The sequence below is a fragment of the Leuciscus leuciscus genome (assembly GCF_965113295.1).
Source record: "Leuciscus leuciscus genome assembly, chromosome: 14".
In the NCBI taxonomy this organism is placed as follows: Eukaryota; Metazoa; Chordata; class Actinopteri; order Cypriniformes; family Leuciscidae; genus Leuciscus; species Leuciscus leuciscus.
This window is the reverse complement of record NC_138738.1, coordinates 1,486,425-1,508,924: the sequence shown is the minus strand read 5'-3', so window position 1 is coordinate 1,508,924 and position 22,500 is coordinate 1,486,425. Positions and strand designations below refer to the sequence as shown.

At 43.3% G+C, this 22,500-nt stretch overlaps 1 protein-coding gene and 1 long non-coding RNA gene across 7 annotated transcripts in view; one reads left to right on the top strand and one right to left on the bottom strand.

Annotated features, from left to right (window-relative positions):
• The window catches only part of arhgap9 (Rho GTPase activating protein 9), a 67,330-nt gene that overhangs the window by 42,500 nt on the left and 2,330 nt on the right, over window positions 1-22,500 (top strand). For all 6 annotated transcript variants that reach the window (XR_014197206.1, XR_014197207.1, XR_014197208.1 and 3 more), the window contains 9 exons: window positions 89-187; window positions 1,196-1,313; window positions 3,771-3,890; window positions 11,961-12,059; window positions 14,146-14,223; window positions 14,968-15,021; window positions 16,734-16,865; window positions 16,948-17,053; window positions 21,529-22,500. The exon at window positions 21,529-22,500 is cut by the window's right edge. Coding sequence is in view for 2 of the 6 variants with exons in the window: in XM_082136380.1 (XP_081992506.1) it covers window positions 89-187; window positions 1,196-1,313; window positions 3,771-3,890; window positions 11,961-12,059; window positions 14,146-14,223; window positions 14,968-15,021; window positions 16,734-16,865; window positions 16,948-17,053; window positions 21,529-21,724 (1,002 nt within the window). In the remaining 4 variants the exon portion in view is untranslated. The remainder of the gene's footprint in view (window positions 1-88; window positions 188-1,195; window positions 1,314-3,770; window positions 3,891-11,960; window positions 12,060-14,145; window positions 14,224-14,967; window positions 15,022-16,733; window positions 16,866-16,947; window positions 17,054-21,528) is intronic.
• Window positions 22,185-22,500, bottom strand: part of LOC309474211 — a 6,046-nt gene continuing 5,730 nt past the window's right edge. The window contains exon 2 of the long non-coding RNA XR_014197247.1: window positions 22,185-22,500. This exon is cut by the window's right edge and continues 4,584 nt beyond it. This is a non-coding gene — a long non-coding RNA (uncharacterized lncRNA).

Sequence of the window (22,500 nt, the reverse complement as noted above, 5' to 3'; positions counted from 1 at the left end):
GTGTGTGTGTGTGTGTGTGTGTGTGTGTGTGTGTGTGTGTGTGTGTGTGTGTGTGTGTGTGTGTGTGTGTGTTTATGGTTGTGTGAAGCTGAGGACGATTACGGGAAATGAATTCTTGCTGCAGTCGGAGACGGACTCTCTCATTAGAGAATGGTACAGAACCATCCAGAACGTCATAGACAGACTGGTGAGTGAAACATACACACACACACACACACATAAATTATATGAGACACCTTAGATGGGTCTAGATTACAGGCAGAATTCTTCATCAGAAGTTTTCCTGTTTTTTGTTGTGTTTTCCAGTTAAATATTTTCAACATCTTTAAAACAAGTTCAAATTTACTTGAGAAGCAAAATTGCAAGAGACATGAAAACTTTTCCAGATAATATATGTTAAACAGAGTGTGTTTTATGTATCAAATGGGCTCATGTTTGTCGTCTCTTCTCTCACTCACACTCTCACCCACACACACACACACACACACACACACACTCACACTCTCACCCACACACACACACACACACACACACACACACACACTCACACTCACACTCACACTCACTCACACACACACACACACGTGACACACACACACACACACACACACACACACACACACACACACACACACACACACACACACTTCAAAAGTTTGGAGTTAATACAATTTTTATTTTTGTTTGAAAGAGTCTCTTCTGCTCACCAAGGCTGTGTTTATTTAAAAAATACAGTAAAAATTGTGAAATATTATTCTTTTTTTTTTTCTTTTTTTTTTATATATATTATTGAATGTAATATTATTGAAATATTATTCTAATGTAAATAATCTGTTTTCTATGTGAATATATAGTAAAGTGTAATTTATTCCTGTGATCAAAGCTGAATTTTCAGCATCATTACTCCAGTCTTCAGTGTCACATGATCCTTCAGAAATCACTCTAATATGATGATTTGATGATCAAGAAACATTTATGATTATTATCAGTGTTGAAAACGGTTTCATATTTTTGTGGAAACTGTCATACATTTTATTTCTCAGGATTCTTTGATGAACAGAAACTTCTAAAGAACAGCATTTATTTGAGATAGAATCTTTTGCAACATTATAAATGTCACTTCTGATCAACTGAATGCGTCCTCGCTGAATGAGTTATTCATTTCCTTCAACGCACCGAATCCCATGTGTTTCAGGATAAGGAGAATCCTCTGGATAATGTTCTGCTGTATTCCCTGAGGAGAGCCGGGTCGGTCGAGATGCTGGACCAGAGCGGAGACGAGGACGAGAACCGCGGAGGAGTCAAGGCATTGCGTACGTTACAAACAGTCATCTAAGATGGCTAGTGCTGTTTCACACACACGCACACGCACACGCACACGCACACGCACGCACGCACGCACACACACAGAACTGTTGTTGCACCACAGACTGACTCTCACTCGCTACAGGAACCTGCACACACACACACAGGTGGAGCTGTCAGTCTCACACACACACACACACACACACACGCCACACACGCGCACACACACACACAGGTGGAGCTGTCAGTCTCACACACACACACACACACACACACACGCCACACACGCACACACACACACAGGTGGAGCTGTCAGTCTCACACACACACACACACACACACACGCCACACACGCACACACACACACAGGTGGAGCTGTCAGTCTCACACACACACACACACACACACGCCACACACGCACACACACACACACAGGTGGAGCTGTCAGTCTCACACACACACACACACACGCCACACACGCACACACACACACAGGTGGAGCTGTCAGTCTCACACACACACACACACACACGCACACACACACAGAGGTGGAGCTGTCAGTCTCACACACACACACACACACACACGCCACACACACACACACACACACACACAGGTGGAGCTGTCAGTCTCACACACACACACACACACGCCACACACGCACACACACACACAGGTGGAGCTGTCAGTCTCACACACACACGCCACACACGCACACACACACACACACAGGTGGAGCTGTCAGTCTCACACACACACACACGCCTCACACACACACACACACACGCCACACACGCACACACACACACAGGTGGAGCTGTCAGTCTCACACACACACACACACACACACGCACACACACACACAGGTGGAGCTGTCAGTCTCACACACACACACACACACACACACACACACACAGGTGGAGCTGTCAGTCTCACACACACACACACACACGCCACACACGCACACACACACACAGGTGGAGCTGTCAGTCTCACACACCACACACACACACACACACACACACACACACACACACGCCACACACGCACACACACACACAGGTGGAGCTGTCAGTTTCACACACACACACACACACACACACACACACACACACACACACACACACACACACACACACACACACACACACAGGTTGAGCTGTCAGTCTCTCACACACACACACACACACACACACAGGTGGAGCTGTCAGTCTCACACACACACACACACACACAGGTTGAGCTCTCAGTCTCACACACACACACACACACACACACACACACACACACACACACACACAGGTTGAGCTGTCAGTCTCTCACACACACACACACACACACACACACACACACACACACACACACACACACACACACAGGTGGAGCTGTCAGTCTCACACACACACACACACACAGGTTGAGCTGTCAGTCTCACACACACACACACACACACACACACAGGTTGAGCTGTCAGTCTCTCACACACACACACACACACACACACACACACACACACACACACACACACACACACACACACACAGGTGGAGCTGTCAGTCTCACACACCACACACACACACACACACACACACACACACAGGTGGAGCTGTCAGTCTCACACACCACACACACACACGCACACACACACACACACAGGTGGAGCTGTCAGTCTCACACACCACACACACACACACACACACACACACACACACACACACAGGTGGAGCTGTCAGTCTCACACACCACACACACACACGCACACACACACACAGGTGGAGCTGTCAGTCTCACACACCACACACACACACACACACACCACACACACACACACACACACACACACACACGTGACTTTTTGAAATGTAAGTCCTGGAAAACTCTTGAAAACGGCCATATTTATGAAAAGGTGCTTGAAAAGCGCTTGAATTATTGAAAGACAATATATGTGAAATTAGTGTTTAATTTTATCAATGAAACCATCTTTTCACACAGAATGATGCTGCAGCTCGTCTGATATAGATATAGAGCCACTTCACATGACTATGAGTGTGATATTGCTCATAAATATCCAAGTATATGATACATCGTTCATTCTTCGGGTCAATCATAATATTCATGTGAGAATAAACCAGTTTGAATAAGGAAAGCGATATCTTTGTAATCGTATCCTTTCAATGGTTAAAGTTACACAGTCATTGCATGTGCTGCACTTTATTTGTACCATTTTGTTTTATTAGTTTATTTTTACATTAGTTTATCCTTTATCTATTTACATATTTTTAGAATTTGAAATATAATAAAGATATTGTTTGATAAGTGAGATCTCTGATTGTAGTCCTTAAACAAAAAAATAGGTATGAATTTGAATTTCATTTTTACAGTATCTGTAAATACACACTTTTCAGTGCCGTTTCACACACACACACACACACACACTGGACTCACACTGGTCTCTGTGTCCACAGTCCCTCGCTCCACCTCTTACATGGAGAACTCAGAGCGCAAGCGTGTGAAGAGCCGGTTGAAGAAGCTGATCCTCCGGCGACCGCCTCTGCAAACGCTGCAGGAGAAAGGACTCATTAAAGGTGAAACGTTTGATTTGAACTAACAGGGCACAGCAAGCGAAGGTCAAGAGGACGCTATCAGAGATCAGATACTGTAACACAGGAGTTCCTCAGGGTTGTGTTGTATCACCGATACTCTTCACATTGTGCACCAATGACTGTAGGTCCTGAGCCTTTTGTACAAGGATGCAGACTCCTCTGTGTACCAAGACGAAATAGACACGTTCATTAAATGGTGTGACACCAACCATCTAATTTTAAACATTCAAAAAACAAAGGAGATGGTCTTCGACCCGAGGCGAGTTACAGACCACGAGCCAGCGGTCATTAAAAACCAGGAAGTAACTCAGGTGTCCTCATACAAATACTTAGGTGTCCACGTCGACAGTCTTCTTTGCTGGAATACACACGTGGACAACCTGTGCAACACACTGCAGCAGAGGCTTTATTCTCTACGGCGTCTAAGATCAGATCATGATGATCTTCTACCATGCGATATTGGAGAGTGTCATCAGATATGGAATTAGTGCATGGTTTGGCAACTTAACAGTTAAGCTGAGAAACAAGCTTGCCAACATGCACAAAACAGCCATGACAATGATAGGGAGGAGATTATATGAGCCTATACAGAGCCTGTATGACCAGGGGCCTCATTTATAAAACTTTGCGTAGGATTTGCGTCAGAAGTGGCGTACGGATTAAACATAGGACGTGTGTACGCACAGAAATATTCGGATTTATAAAACCGTGCGCACGCACATCCTACGCAGTTTTCCCTTAATAAATCACAATCAATTCTAAATGTAGCGCAGCTTTTGCGGCTTCATGTCACGCCCACAGTTGCCCATAAATAGTCCGTGAAACGCCCACAAGTTAATATTCATCGATTGCGAAATCATGGCAAACACAGAGAGGAAAACGCCTCGGTTACGACTGTAACCTCGGTTCCCTGAAGAGGGAACGAGCGTTGCGTCGAGAAATGACGCTATGGGAACGCTTTGCGTGATGACGTCTTGAAGCACATGTAAAATCAGTCCAATGGTGTGGCGGAACGTCAGAGGCGGGTGACGTCACGTACCAGGAAACTATAAAAGCCGGCCCAAAACAGAAAACGAAAGCTTCGTAAAAGTCTGAAGTCGAGCTGACAGGCATGAAGGAGATATGGCAGGGCGACGCAACGCTCGTTCCCTCTTCAGTGAACCGAGGTTACCGTCGTAACCGAGGCGTTCCCTTTCAAGGGAACTCCCGTTGCGTCGAGAAATGACGCTATGGGAACGTCTATACCAACGCCTCCATAGCTACAAATGTCTGTCCTGTGTGAAATCCGTAGAGCAGCACTAGGAAGACAAAACATGAGACCCTGGAGCAGAGTCTAGATCCAGAGAGTAAAACCTGACGAAAGTGTGCGGTGAGGACCAGCCTGCCGCATCACAGACGTCCTGTAATGAAACTCCTGAAATAAGGGCCTTAGAGGCCGCCATACTCCTCGTCGAGTGCGACCGGACAGCCAAAGGAGAAGGCTGCCCAGCCGCCTCATAAGCAAGTGAGATAGCCTCGACCACCCACTTGCTCATCCTTTGCTTAGACACCGGGCCCCCTTTGTGAGGGGACCCAAAGCACACAAATAATTGATCACTTTTACGCCACAGGGCAGCTCTGTGGACGTAAGCGTCTAACGCCCGCACAGGGCAAAGCAAATTATTAGCCTCCTGGTCAGCATTTTGAAAGGGAGGAGGACAGAAGGCCTGCAGAACAACAGGTCTGACCACATTAGTGGGGACCTTGGGGATATAACCCGGTCTCGGATGAAGGAACGCTTTAACCATACCCGGAGCAAACTCTAAGCATGACGGAGCAACCGACAATGCTTGAAGATCCCCTATTCTCTTGAGAGAAGAAATAGCCAGAAGGAAAAGAGCTTTCAGAGTAAGAAACTTCTCAGGAACCTCCTCAAAGGGGGCCTGGGATAAGCCTTGTAGCACAAAGGACAAATCCCAAGGTGGCACCCTAGAGCGAACTGCAGGCCTCAGCCTCCAAGTGCCACGAAGGAAACGAGATACCAAGGGGTCTTTCCCCACAGACATTCCACCCAAAGGAATGTGGTAAGCACCTATGGCCGCCACATAGACCTTTAAAGTGGACGGGGTCAGACCTGCAGTGAACCGTTCCTGCAGGAACTCCAGCACTGTACCAATTGGGCAGTGGACTGGGTCCAACCGACGGTCACTACACCAAGAAGTGAATACTCTCCACTTCAGGGCATAAAGTTTCCTCGTGGAGGGAGCTCTGGACTGTAGAATGGTCTCAACAACCTCGGTTGAGAGACCTGACTCTATGTGCTGGGCCCCCTCAGAGGCCAAGCCCACAGGTTCCACAGTTCTGGCCGAGGGTGAAATATCGAGCCCTCTGCCTGGGACAGAAGGTCCCTCCTGACGGGTAACTCCAGAGGATGCCCGTCGAGGAGGGACACAAGATCGGGAAACCATACTCTGCCCGGCCAGCGCGGGGCTATAAGAAGTAGATGGACCCGGTCCCTGCGAACTCTTTCCAGAACTCCCGGGAGCAGAGCAACTGGGGGAAAGGCGTACAGACGTAGCCTCGGCCACGTCTGTACCATAGCATCCAGTCCCAGAGGAGCTGGATGCGTGAGGGAGAACCAAAGTGGACAGTGATACGTCTCTCGAGACGCAAACAGATCCACTTGTGCTTGGCCAAACTCCCTCCATATCAGCTCCACCACCTCGGGGTGGAGCCTCCATTCCCCGGGCCTCGGCCCCTGCCTCGACAGAGTGTCTGCTCCTATATTCTGGACCCCGGGGATATAAGCTGCCCTGAGTGACAGTAACTTCCCCTGGGACCACAAGAGGATATGGCGTGCCAAGTTGGATAACGGGCGCGAGCGCAAACCCCCTTGGTGGTTGATATAGGCGACTACCGATGTGTTGTCCGTATGTACTAGCACATGGTGCCCCCTGAGATCTGTGATAAAGCTCCTCAGAGCCCGGAAGACAGCTAACATCTCTAGGCGATTGATATGCCATGAACGATGATGGTCTTCCCACAGACCTTGAGACGAGCGACCCTCCAGGATCGCTCCCCAGCCCGTGAGGGAAGCATCCGTCGTTAGCAATTTGCGACGACAAGGAGCTCCCAACACTGGGCCCTGGGACAGGAACCAAGGCTTCTTCCACATAACCAAGGCACGTAGGCATCGCCGCGTGACCTTGATTGTGCGAAATGGGTTGCCCCTCGGGGAAAACCCCCTGGTCCTGAGCCACCACTGCAGGGGCCTCATGTGTAGCAGTCCAAAAGGTATCACGTTGGAAGCTGCTGCCATGAGACCCAACAGTCTCTGGAACTGTTTGACAGTGAGTAGCTGGCCTAGCTTTACACTTTTCACAGCTGCAAGGATGGAATCTATCCGTGGCGGTGACAGGCGCGCCTGCATCGACACAAAATCCCAAACCACGCCTAGAAAAGTGGTCCTCTGTAGTGGAGAAAGCACACTCTTCTTGGCGTTCAGCCGTAACCCCAACTCTTTCATGTGGGCGAGAACAACATCTCGATGTTGAACCGCCATCTGATGTGAATGAGCTAAAATCAACCAATCGTCGATGTAGTTCATAATGCGAATACCCTGGAGGCGCAGTGGCGCCAGAGCTGCATCCATGCATTTGGTGAAAGTGCGGGGTGATAAAGCTAGGCCGAATGGAAGAACTCGATATTGGTATGCTTTGCCCCCGAAAGCAAACCTCAGGAACTTCCAATGACACGGACGGATGGATATATGGAAATATGCGTCCTTGAGGTCTATCGTGACAAACCAGTCCTCGGACCTGATCTGTGGCACGATCTGCCTCAATGTTAACATTTTGAACTTGAGCTGCATGACTGACTCGTTCAGAACTCGAAGATCTAAAATGGGACGCAATCCCCCGTCCTTTTTTGGAACTATGAAGTACCGGCTGTAAAACCCGGTTTCCCTGCTGGAGGGAGGTACATATTCTATGGCCCCTTTCTCTAACAGAGTGTTCACTTCCTGTTCCATAACCAGAACCTGCTCGGGGCCCACCACTGTGGGCAGGACCCCCATAAACCGAGGTGGGCGTTTCTTGAATTGTATCTGATACCCTTTTTCCACGGTCTGCAGGACCCAATGAGAAACATTTGACAGTAGCTTCCACGCTGTCAAAGATTCTACTAGAGGTACCAGCCTCTCGAGACTGGTTTCTGGATTTTGTTGCTGTTGAGTAGTCGGTTCGACGCCCTGTAACGGCGAACCGGCAGGGAACGACCGAACAGACTGCTCTAGCACCCTCCTCGGAGGGGGCGGGCATCCCGAGGCCACTACGTTTCCGGGTGGACCTTGAGATATGTGCTCGCCGGAGACCGCTGCGCCCTGTAACACCAGAGGTGGCAGGGTTGGCAGAACGGTCCCCTGAGGGCACCGAAGAGAGACGGGCACCGTAAAATGAGGTGTTAACCGCTCTGCTTCGGGGGGGACTACCCTCATTTGTCCTGGGTCCTCGGACGTCAGGACTTTTTCCCAGCAGCCTTCTTGGCGGTAAGAACGGTCTGCAGATCCGTTCTACCCCTCGAAGACTGCTGGGTTTGAGCGCGCCCTCCGTGTCCCCGAGGTTTTTGTGGGGGAGCACGGGAGGAAATGCTCTGTTTCTGAGTGGCACGGTGCTCAGCGCTCTTTTTAGAGGAGTGAGGCTGCTCCCGCTCAGCAGCCTCATAGAAAGAACGGCGGGGGAGAAGTCTTTGGAGAGCAGCTGCTTGTTTGGCAGCTTCTTGTGATTTTGCTACTGCACTATTAACTGCATCGCCAAATAAACCAACCGTGGAGACCGGAGCATCTAAGAGAACATTTTTTTCTTTGTCTTAATGTCGCTCAGATTGAGCCACAGATGCCTCTCAGTGGCCACCAGGGCTGCCATAGACCGCCCAATTGATCTGGCGGTCTCCTTGGTGGCCCTGAGAGACAGATCTGTGGCTCTGCGTAGTTCAGCCACAGTGTCGGGACCAATACCCCCGCCCTCCTCTAAATCACCCAGCAGTTCAGCCTGATAGGCTTGCATAATAGACATCGTATGCAGACACGCTGCTGCTTGACCAGCGGCTGCATACGATTTATGAACCAGGGAAGATGTTGTTTTAACTGGTTTAGATGGAAGTGTAGGAGTCTTCAGGGAAGATGCCGTTGCTGGAGAGAGATAGCTCGCAAGCGTCTCTTCCACCTTCGGCATCTCCCCATAACCATGCTCTTTATATTTATAAATGGAAGAGTAGTGGGATGTGTGTGGTGAAAATACTCTGTATGACACTGGTTTTTCCCACGATCTCGACACCTCGGTGTGGAGATCGGGGAAAAACGGAAGACTCCTGCGCTGGGGCTGCGCACGAGATGGCAGGAAGCGTTCGTCAAGCTTGCTTTTTGAGCGAACGTCCTGCCTATCCTCTGGCCACTCAATGGAAAGTCTGTCAACTGCTCTAGTGATAACATCGAGCAGTTCCTCAAACGCGTGAGACTGAGGTGGCGAATCCTCAGACTCAGCTTCAACACTCACAACATCCAACTCCTCAGAGCTGGACAATTGCAGTATTGGTGCCTCTATCAGGGGGGAAGAAACCGCAGCGCTTGCTTCCGCACCCTGATGAGAGGCACTGGATCTGTCAGATTGATGCTGAGATAAGGCAGAGCCCGTCTCAACATCCACTGACAGATCCATTTGCGAACCCCAGGTCTGAGATCGCCGCCGAGCCTCAGCCGCGGCGGGACCCGAGCCCTGGGGAACGTGGTCGGGATTGAACCGAGCCAAACGGGATCGGAGCGTACGCAATGGAAGCGCACAGCAATGCTCACAGTCACCACCCTCGAGTGCTGACTGGGCATGCTCCTCTCCCAAACAAACAACACAAAGAGTGTGTGTGTCACCTCCCGTTAAATAACGCGGGCAGGGATGGACACACACTCGATACTGCTGCTTGCTCGCCATGACTTAATCAATATATATATATATAAAGACAGACAACACCAAATAACAAGGACAGATTTCAACACAGAGCGCAACTGAAGACTCAGAAAGCTTTCGTTTTCTGTTTTGGGCCGGCTTTTATAGTTTCCTGGTATGTGACGTCACCCGCCTCTGACGTTCCGCCACACCATTGGACTGATTTTACATGTGCTTCAAGACGTCATCACGCAAACCGTTCCCATAGCGTCATTTCTCGACGCAACGGGAGTTCCCTTGAAAGGGAACCAAGAAACGTACCTTCACTCAATGTGAAGTAGAAGTTATCGTTGGCGAGGTGGAAAAGAGGAGTAACATGTTGTTTGGAGGGCACAGCGTGGGCATTACTAATGCCAAAAAGGCACTTGAGTGGCAAAAGGTTGCAGACGCCGTTAATTCTGCAGCCTCACAACCTCGACCGTGGCCGAAATAAAGAAGAAATGGTCGGACATCAAAGTCGATGCAAAAAAGCTCCATCGCCAGAGTGTGTGTCTGCCACGGGTGGGGGAAGGGGACACCGGAGATCGATCAAACGGGTGTTCGTGTAGGCTGTTAATTGTAAGACTTGCTTTGTGAAGTCTTCATGTTATTTATGAGAGGCAGTATTGCCATTTCTTTTACACAACGGTCTACAGTTTCACACACTTTCGGGATATTTTGGGGATATTTAATTTAATTTTATCAATCAAAAAATTCCTCTTGAAACAAACTTTGTTGTATTATTTTAACTTAATACTGTGAAGCTGCTTTGATACAATCTGTATTGTGAAAAGCGCTATACAAATATACTTGACTTGACTTTCACGTGTTTCTTCCCTCTGCCGACGGCGTCGCCATTTCTCATTTCACCCATTTCTGTGCGTACGCCTGGGTCAGAGCTTGCGTGAAGGACCGCACATTTTCCCGTCAAGTTTGCTTTTTATAAATACCAATTATTGCGTAGAGAGCGGCGTACGCCTTCTTTTGTGCGTACGCGACGTTTATAAATGAGGCCCCAGACAATTATGAAACAGGCTATGAAAATTAAATCAGACCCTCAACATCCCCTCTTCCCTGAATACGAAACCCTGCCATCAGGAAGACGACTCCGTGTACCAAAATGTAAAACTAATCGCCTAACATTATCATTTGTGCCAGCCTCCATTAAAGCTGCTGAACGATGTGAAATAGAGCTGTGTACAATACACATGTGAGCACTTCAGCACTTTACCTATGATCCCGGTGCAATAGGGCAACGTGCAATAAACATACTAGCACCTTAGCTTATGCACTTTACACAAACTTCAGTGCAATGGAGCAATGTGCAACAACCACACTAGCTCTTTAGCACTTGCACTTTAATCCATGGAACTGTGTTGTCAACAATGCCCTTTTTTCTTCTGTGTTTTTTTTCTTTTCTTTTTTCTTCTTTTTTTTCTTGTGAAGTACAATATGTCGATGCTTCTCAGGTTCTTGTTGATGTGTTTTGTGATTTGTGATGTCTTTTGACTGTGGCCAAGCAGAATTTCCCCTTGGGGACGATAAAGTTAACCTACCTACTACCTAGTTAATACATTAAAGGGATAGTTCACTCAAAAATGAAAATTGTGTCATCACTTATTCAACCTCGTGTTGTTCTAAACCTGTATGGGTTTCTCTGTTCTGTTGAACACAAAAGAAGATATTTTGAAGAATGTCTGTAACCAAACAGTTGATGGACCCCATTGACTTCCATACTGTTTGGTTACAGACATTCTTCAAAATATCTTCTTTTGTGTTCAACAGAACAGAGAAACCCATACAGGTTTAGAACAACACGAGGTTGAGTAAGTGATGACACAATTTTCATTTTTGAGTGAACTATCCCTTTAACTGGTGGTTAACTTATGAACCTTATTGTAAAGTGTTACCAAACAAACAAACAAACTTTGCACCAATGTATTGGATTTCCCTTTAAAATGAAGTAGGACTCGAAGTCCTTCACTGGTTTATCCGTAAGTGTTTTGAAAGTGTCCATCATTCACTGTTTGACGTGTGTGTGCTTCAGATCAGGTGTTCAAGCGTCCATCATTCACTGTTTGACGTGTGTGTGCTTCAGATCAGGTGTTCGGCTGTGGACTGGAGCTTCTGTGTGACCGGGAGAAATGCACCGTTCCACAGTTCGTCAAGAAATGCACCGAAGCCGTGGAGAGGAGAGGTGATCTTCTCATTTACTCTTCAGACTCGATCACACACTCGACTCTATCCAGGCGTGACGCAAGTGTGTTTCGCTAGTTTCAGCCTGACGCAGTTTTCATTTTCACGTCCTGCGTCACGTTGTTTAAATAGAAAATGCATTTGCGCTCATCTGTGGCCCATGGGCTGCTGGTCTGAGAACGAGTGTGTGTCTCAGTGTGTGTTCAGTGTGTGTTCAGTGTGTGTTCAGTGTGTGTTCAGTGTGTGTTCAGTATGTGTTTCAGTGTGTGTTCAGTGTATGTTCAGTGTGTGTTCAGTATGTGTTTCAGTGTGTGTTCAGTGTATGTTCAGTGTGTGTTCAGTATGTGTTTCAGTGTGTGTTCAGTGTGTGTTCAGTGTGTGTTCAGCCGCATTGTTGCTGTTTTGAGGAACTGAAATAGACTGAGCTGTTGAGCGACTGAACCCTGCTCTAAAGTCAACAGCGATGTATTTTTTTGTTATTTAAAGGGTGCGTTAGTAATAGGAGCCTATTACACACACACTCTGCTTATTACACACACAATCTGCTTATTACACACACTCTCTGCTTATTACACACACTTTGCCTATTACACACACACACACACTGCTTATTACACACACACTCTGCTTATTACACACACTTTGCCTATTACACACACACTCTGCTTATTACACACACACACTGCTTATTACACACACAGGGATGCGCAGCAGCACATAAACATGCCATAATATAAAAAATAACATTGTAAACAATGTAAAAGATTATTGTTGTGTACATAAAGATCTGGCTTGTCCCGTAGATGGTCTGCTAGCACTTTAACCTCACACACACACACACACACACACATCCATTTTCTCTCTGGAGACGCGTTCAGTTTTTCCGTTTGCAAATTCCTCCATGTAAATAGCGAATCCGCCATGGCGCGAGCGCAACTGTCTTTTAAAGGGAATGGGAGACGAGACTCTGATTGGTTTATTTCACGTTACGCCCAAAACACACTCATTACTCATTAAGAGAATAGAGATAAAACACACTCATTAAGAGAATAGAGATAAAACACACCCGTTACTCATTAAGAGAAAAGAGATAAAACACACCCGTTACTCAGTAAGAGAAAAGGGACGACCCTTTTAGTCCATGCGCCGGGAGCGCCGACCATTTTCCCTGTCGTTAAACTAGCAAAAGTGGATTCAGACACACACTAAGTGCACTTGCGACGTGCGCTTTAGACCATGAGCTTAGATCGGTAAAATAGGGCCCAAACATTTCAATGGGAAGATATCCTGAGGAAAAGCCAAAGTCGCACTCGTCTTTTCTTCTCTATTGTGTCTTATATCCGAGTGAAACGCTTCTGGAACGAGAGCAAATGTGGGCGGGGCTTGATTGTGTCTGTGGGGAATTGATTGGATGATTGTGGTTTGCTATTGGCTGATCTCATGTGAGTGACAGGTTATAGCCACGCCCACATCATCAGAGAAGAGGAAGTTATTCTGATTCAAGATTATTAACACAATAATGATGATGTGCACCGATAAATCATTTAGAATAAACACTGCAATATTCCATTAAAAAAATGGTCAATTTAGATTTCATGCTGACTTTACACTGTTTTTCTTTCCAGGCCGGGAATATATGTAAATAAATGAAATCTTAAAAGTGATGAAATTGACTATAATGATGAATATGCATTTTTATAGTTGTGCTGAACTCGACTTTTGTCATAATGATCATTATGATCAATCATAACGATGCTCGATTTGTGAGTGAATCTTTCTTGTGAATCAGAATGAACCATCTCTGATTGGTCAGCATGATTCATTAGCAAATTATTCTGAATCAAAATGATTTTATTTTTTGTTCTTATCCACTAATCTTGTCTCTGTTTTACACAGTCGTGTTTCTGTTGGACTGCTGTCCTATTCCTGGAAATAATGTGTGTGTGTGTGTGTGTGTGTGTGTGTGTGTGTGTGTGTGTGTGTGTGTGTGTGTGTGTGTGTGTGTGTGTGTGTGTGTGTGTGTGTGTGTGTGTGTGTGTGTGTGTGTGTGTGTGTGTGTGTGTGTGTGTGTGTGTGTGTTTATTCAGGCTTGGAGACTGATGGGATTTACAGAGTCAGTGGGAATCTTGCCGTCATTCAGAAACTGCGCTTTTCTGTCAATCACGGTGAGAGTCAAATATCACATCAATATAATAACCATAAGTGTCATGATGCGGTTTTGTTATTCATTGCAATTAAATGCGTTGTGAAATCAAAACTTCATGCATGTCCTGGTCTTACTCTGAGTGATTCACGGGAAGTTATTATACTATCAATATTTGGGACATATCTAAATGCATTGAAAACCCCAGTTTTGTGAGATAATTTCTATAGTTAACTTCTATATATTCTATAATATAATTTTCTAGTAGCAAACATTACATGCTAATTTTAAAACCCAGTTTTGTGAGATAAAAAAAAATTTTTTCTAGCAATAAACATTAAATAAGCATAAAAATTAAATACTTTTTTTAATGAAGAAAAAAAATGCATGAGTTGCTGTTAATTTGGGATCCAATTGTTGATTTGTAGTTAATAGATAAATGTACAATAGAACAATGAATGTCTGACAATAACTTTGTTAACAGGTTTGAACACTGCAATGTAAAAAACATATTTCAATTTATATTGTAGAAAAAGCCCAAATGATGTCACTTCCTTTGTGTTACAACTTTATTAAGGAGTGCACCTTTTTTTGTAACGGGGAGAAATAGAAATTTGAGTATTAATTGATTTATTCATCAGATGATGAGCAGATGTTCTCTCCGTGTCGCGTATGACATCATCGCACACAGGTGTCAGCTGGTAAAGAGTGTGTGAATGATGTCATTGTGTGATGTCACGTCTGTAACTCCTGTCCGTTCTTCCAGAGCGAGCCGTGACCACAGACGGACGCTATCTCTTCCCTGAGGATTTAGTGCAAGGTTTGTCTCCTGTAAACGGGAACGCTGAAGATCTCGCTACTCTCTGACGCTTGCTTCTTCTGCCTGACTCGAGTCTCCTGACGCTTCCCGCTGCTCGCTTGATGTTTCGGTGCATGTCGGCTTCTACCGCTGTAATGATGGCATAGCAACTAAAATAATCAAATCAAAATTTACATTTTCATGATTCCAGAAGTTTTGAGACCTGGCGGGTCTTTAGGTTTCCTGGTGTTGTTAAAGTTGCTCTAAGCGATGTTGGGTGACGCCACTTCTTGCTGACGTTCGAAGTATTGTCAAACGAAACGTAGGCTAGCTCGACCCTCCCTCCTCCTCATCCCATCCCCTCCCCCTCCCTCCCGTGCTTCCTGAAACACTCATGAACCATTTAGAAACACCAGACTGGATTTACCCTGTCCAGCAGAATCAGAGTCTCCTGAGTGTCGGATCGGAAGCCCTTCTGCCGGCGGAGTTCTCCCACCTTTTGAACGCTTTTCCGATGTAAATTCGGGACTTCGTGTTCCTTCTCCATTTCCCTCTTCTTTGTTATTTGTTCATCGGAGCGTCGTCTCTTTGGTCGTGTGTCGGCCATATCAACATTCTCAAGAATATACATTTTTAACGTTAGTCGTTGTTATGACATCTCTCCTCTAGCTAACTCCCCTCTTCATGCTTATAATAATTACTAATTACTAAGTACTAATCATTTCTACCAGGGTTATAACTGTTAAGTATAACTAAAACTAACTTAAATTTGTTACTTGAAATAAGTAATCAAATAAAAAAAACATTAACTGAAATAAAATATAAAACTTAATTGTTTTTAAGTACTAAAATACATAAAACTGAAATTATATACAGTAGTCAACATTTGAAGTGGATCAAAAAAGGTTCATCAAAGTTGTCCAAGACAAGAACGGGTATTGGTCAAAATTCATGTATAACTTTAATGAAAGGTTTTGATCCACTTCAAATGTTGAATACTGATAATATATATAATGATTTCTGAGGGATCATGTGACACTGAAGACTGGAGTAATGATGCTGAAAATTCAGCTTTGATCACAGGAATAAATTACATTTTTAAATATATTCAAATAAAAAAAGTTATTTTAAATTTTAATAATATTTCACAATATTACAGTTTTTTATTTATTTTTAATCAAATAAATGCAGCGTTGGTGAGCAGAAGAGACTTCTTTTAAAAACATTAAAATATCTTACAGATCCCAAACTTTTGAACGGCAGTGTGTGTGTATATATATATATATATATAGTATATGAAATTATACTATAATAACACTGATTTCTACTTAAAAAATAATTTCATGACACATGTAATTTTAAGATTGAATTATTTTACATGACTTTTCCAGGTCTAGAAAGCACGCTTTTGAAATCACAGGCTTCCTCATATATCCCAGTTTTCCAGGTTCTTCCGAGGAAACAAACCGTAGTTAAGCGGATGAATTAAGATAAGAAATATCTCATAATAATTAAAAGCGTTCATTGCATGTAATTTTGATTCAAAACCTTCTTCTGTGCAAAACTCCTTTTCATATCACAGATACAATTGCATTGAACCTGCAAAATTAATTGCAGACATTATGATTTGCTTCATCACCTTCTCTTTTCTTCTTCTGCAGCCCATCTTTGAGTGTGTGTGTGTGTGTGTGTGTGTTCAGCATTTAACACTCACTCCGTCATCTTTTCTCCAGAGCGTCTGGATCTGGACGACCCGCAGTGGGACGACATCCACGTCATCACCGGCGCGCTCAAACTGTTCTTCCGAGAGCTTCCCGAGCCGCTCATCCCGTACGGATTCTTCCAGGACATCGTCGAGACCGTCAGTGAGTGAACAAGGAGAAGCCAGAGAACAAGCATGATTAATAATAACATTATAATGACCGTTTATGCGTCTCTGTCCTGTAGAAATATCCAATTACCTGGATAAGGTGGAGCGCCTGAAGCTTCTGGTCATCAGCATGCCTCCGCCAAACCACGACACCTTGAGTCACATGATCCACCACCTGAAACGGTACCAGCACATGTTCTCTACACTGTTCTCCATGCCTGAAGTCTGTGTTTAAATCAGGGGATTTTTAGTGGCGGAAAAATGCACCAAAAATCTATAAAAATGCTTCCAAAAAACAAGATTTGGTGCAAAAAAATTATCCTTGTTTTTAATATATATATATATATACGTAATGTCACGTTTTCCCAAATAACAGCTCGTTTGCAAATGTGATATTGATTTTACACAACAGTTCAATCAACAATAAGTAAATAGGCGACTTATATTTTAGACACAATATTGTTTGTCCTATATTTTGGCAATGAAGATTGTTCCAAAAAGTAGAGCCATCGAGCAACACAGCTTCAGTTTCATCACTTTTTAAACGAATCGTTTTAATGACTCACTCAGTCACTTCTGCTTTGTCCCTGAATGAATCAGTCGCTTTGAACGAACTGTTTGAATGATTCATTGAGTCATTTGAGAGCGTGATTTGTCGCCACCTACTGGCGGTTTAGTGTCGTGTCATTTTATCTGAGGGACAAAGATTAAAGGGATACTTCAGGATTTAGCATTAAGCTTTGTATTAGTAGAAAAACTGTAGTATTTTCGAATTACCGTGCTTTCCTCCCTCAAATCCCCCTGAGATGAGAGATTTATGTATTTTTTGTCTGGAAAAAATCCTCCGATGACGCAAAAATCGTCATTTTGCGTCATCGGAGGATTTTTTGGCCAGAGGCTAAAGACTACAGCCAGTAGGAGGGGCTGTCCCGCATGTTTTCAGCCCGCCCATAGGAGGGTGGGATCTCACTCACAGAATGTACACAGTGTCAGCCATCTTTCTTTGGAAGCTAAGCTAGCAGGCTCTTGTTCTGTGGAGAAAGCTGAGTAGTAGGGGTTACCATCCTCTTTTTCCCGGACACCGTCGAGATCGTCCAAAATGTCCGGGATTCGGCTTTTGCTTTCTGCAGTCGCCATTCATTGTTTACATGCACACCTTTTGTTTCAATCTAACTGAATTCATTCCGATTGGTGAATCTGAATGTAGTGTTTACATGAACGCTAAACAAGTGACCGGTTGATGTGCGTTTTAACATTACTAAGAAAATTCCCGCTCCTCCGTGAGAGATAGGAGACCGGTGCGTCTCAGTAATCACGCCACCGGCCTCGCGCCGTTCTCCCGCGCCCCTCAGCCTCGTCCTGATCGCCACAGTAAACATGATGAATGGCGACTGTAGAACACAAAAGCCGAATCGCGGACATTGTGGGCGATCTAGAAATCCCGGGCAGACTCGTCACGGAGACTCACTAGTAGCCTAGCCTGGTTGTTTAACTGCACTCTCTTACCGGTAGGCGTGGCTTGGGAGTGGCCTCCTAGGGCAGCGAAGCAAGTGCATTCTGGGAGTTGTTGTCTTTCATCCACATAAGCCAAAAATACATTTTCTGGCTTTTCTCAGTCTAGAAAGCTCCAAATTCAAAAATAATTTCACATTTCTTCTACATAAATGACCTATTTTAAATACACATTCATCTTTCCAGAGGCGAAGTATCCCTTTAAATGCTGTTTTTGTTTTCCGTCTGATTGTAATAATACTGTACAAAACATTAGCACAAAAACATTATTTATTCATCGTTACTAGAACGTTTTTACCTGAAACATTTAGTTGGATGTTTTTTTAAATGTTACTACATGTTTCAGAACGTTCAAAAGTAACATTCCCATAATGTTTGAAGAATGATAAATGTTCGCATAACCAAGAAAAATCTTTTAAAAAACTGGATGTTTTGAACGTTAAGAGAACATTCAGTTTGTATAAGTTGTCAGCTGGAATCATCCACTAACTAGTGAGTAGATTACACTTATAATGAAATACTTGCTTGTTTTGTTGAACCTTTCACCTTATGTTTGCTGTCCTCTGTGTGCAGTTTTAATCAGTTTCAAAGCAGTGAATCACTTGCAAAGCAACAGATTAATTTGATTTAAATTTTCAGAAAGCCTCCCTTCAACCATCACTCACTATTCACAACCACACTACTTTTGGTCTTAACTATACATCTCTTGTTTCATTATTTCACATCAAACAATCACTCACTTTTAAGCGCTCTACTCTTCGACTCATTCATAATGACACTCACCTTGAAATCAATTTCTCACCCATAATCGCGCTCTGATTGGATTATGCAAGCTCCGCCCACTTGTCCTGCACCAATGAGAATGCTCCAATTCATTCATAATGACACTCACCTTGAAATCAATTTCTCACCCATAATCGCGCTCTGATTAGATTTTGCAAGCTCCGCCCACTTGTCCTGCACCAATGAGAATGCTCCGATTCATTCATAATGACACTCACTTTGAAATCAATTTCTCACCCATTAATCGCACTCTGATTGGATTATGCAAGCTCCGCCCACTTGTCTTGCACCAATGAGAATGCTCCAATTCATTCATAATGACACTCACCTTGAAATCAATTTCTCACCCATAATCGCGCTCTGATTAGATTTTGCAAGCTCCGCCCACTTGTCCTGCACCAATGAGAATGCTCCGATTCATTCATAATGACACTCACTTTGAAATCAATTTCTCACCCAAAATCACGCTCTGATTGGATTATGTAAGCTCCGCCCACTTGTCCTGCACCAATGACAATGCTCAGATTCATTCATAATGACACTCACTTTGAAATCAATTTCTCACCCATTAATCGCACTGATTGGATTATGCAAGCTCCGCCCACTTGTCCTGCACCAATGAGAACACACATATACTCACTGACCTCAGCTGATCTGGAGGTTTCTCTTCTCTTTATTTGTCTGTCTTTCTTCCCTTTGGTTTATGTTGATAAATACTTCCCTCTGTGATCTCTCCATCTCCTCTGGGTTTATATTGTGTAGTTATATTTGAAGACTGCAGAAAGTGTCGTGATTGAGACACTAGAGGGCGCCGTGTGTCTTCATTACTAACAGACTGATGAGAAATATACAAGACTCATAACTATTAAAGCAGTATCAGTCATTTATAATAAGCCTGAATCGAGTCTACGCCATAATACATACAGAAAATATAACATTCATTTAGAAATTACACTCTAAATAATAAGCGTTTTAAATGTTCCTCCTAGTTTCAGAGAACATTCAAAATGTAACTAATGTCACAGAGAAGCTTTTTAAGTTCAAAGGCCACAAAGAAGCTTTAAAGCATCACTGATATGAAGAACCTCCAATGAAACGACAGACTGAATCTGAAAGGTTATTGATAAGAAGAAACTGAGAAAAGAAAGAAAGAAACACGTGTTTTAGAAGTGATCTCAGAATTGTGCTTCCAAAGTCTGTGATCAAAAGTATGAACGTCTCGTCATATTGTGCTGCATATGGTATGCAAATGTATATTTGTTTATTATTATATTTATTTATTTATATATGTGACCCTGGATCACGTCACCAGTCTCGAGTCGCACGGGTTTATCTGTGGAAATATCCAACAATACATAGTATGGGTCAAAATTATCAATTTTTCTTTTATGCCAGAAATCATTAGGATATTAAGTAAAGATCATGTTCCATGAAGATATTTTGTAAATTTCGTACCATAAATATATAAAACATGTATTCGTGTGAGTGAATGCTGCACAATCGCCAACAGAAATGAACAACTTTAAAGGAGATTTTCTCAATGTTTCGATTTTTTTGCCTCAGATTCCAGATTTACAATAATTATATCTCGACCAAATATTGTCCTATCATAACAAACCACACATCAATGGAAAGATTATGTATTTGCTTTCCATTGCACATATGTATTGCACTTATTTATTTGCTGGTTCTGCACATAGGATAATTGTTTTTAAAGTGGGAGATTGATTACAGGTGAAACTCGAAAAATTTGAATATCGTGCAAAAGTTCAGTTATTCAAATTAAAAGGTGAAACTAATATATTTAGTATATATAACTATATACATATGCATGATTATACTTTTCAGAGGGCAGACATTTCTGTTTTTAAAATCCCTTTTTTTTTTACTGATTTCATGTAATATTCAAATTTTCAGAGTTTTCAGAAGCTGTAAGCCATAATCATAACTTTTGCACAATATTCTAATTTTTCGAGTTTCACCTGTACTGCGCAGAATAGGATTGCACATAATTTCGTTGTGCTCTGTTGTATAATAATGACACATAAAGATTCTGATATGATCTGATTTTATACATTTATGCATCAAGCGGATGCTTTTATCAAAGCGGCTTCATCAAAGAGCAAACAAAGTTCATAACGTACAATGTTTATTAGACTAGGTGAAATGCAGAGAAGAAACATCTGAGACAAAGTTGAAGTAAATGAAGATGGCACACATGTTCCTGTGGTTTGGTATCTCTGGAGGAAGTTACCCACAGGAAGCTCTTCGTTTCTCCTTCGCTTTTTCTGTTTAAAGCTGAAGCGTTGAGCAGTTTCTCTCTGGATCGGTCTTTCATCTGAGTGTCTTGTTGTTCTGTTTAGGGTGAAGGAGAACTCCGACTGCAATCGCATGACGACTCAGAACATCGGCATCGTGTTCGGCCCCACGCTCATGCGTCCGGAGAACGAGGGCGGAAACATGGCCGTTAACATGCTGTACCAGAACCAGGCCATCGAGCTGCTGCTGAGCGAATACGAGCGGATCTTCGTGGCCGACGAGCAAACGGGACCTTACTGAGAACACGGGACTCACCGATGCTGTTCAGGGATCCGAAGCGCTAGTCGACCAATGAGAGCTGGTTATGAATGGGTGGATCTCATGAAAACGGGTCACATTTCAGCTCTAAAAAATAGAAACAAAAAATGTGCATAAAGAAAATACATTTTTAGGATCGTTTAGATATTATTTTAATGACCATTAAACATTTTCACCATACATTTTCAGTGCATACAGGTGTTTTAAAAAAAATTGTACAGTAAAAATTCTCAAAAAACTCATACATTTCAGCTCTAAAAAATATAAACAAAAATTTGCATAAAGAAAATAATTTTTTAGGATCGTTTAGATATTATTTTAATGACAATTAAAAAATGTCACCATACATTTTCAGTGCATACAGGTGTTTTTAAAAACAATTTACAGTAAAAATTCTCAAAAAACTCGTACATTTTGTCTGTAAAAAATCTAAACAAAAATTTGCATGAAGAAAATACATTTTTAGGATCGTTTAGATATTATTTTAATGACAATTAAACATTTTCACCATACATTTTCAGTGCATACAGGTGTTTTAATTTTTTTTTAACAAAAATAAAAATAAAAAAACGTACATTTTGGCTGTAAATAATATGCATTTTTAGGATTGATAAGATATTAATTTAACAACAATTAAACATTTCCAGTGCATCCAGATGTTTTTGTTTTTTTGTACAGGCAAAATTCTCCAAAGCTCTTTAAAAGTGTTGTCTCTAAAAACTTTTTTTTTTTTATGCATTAAGAAAATTAAATTTAAG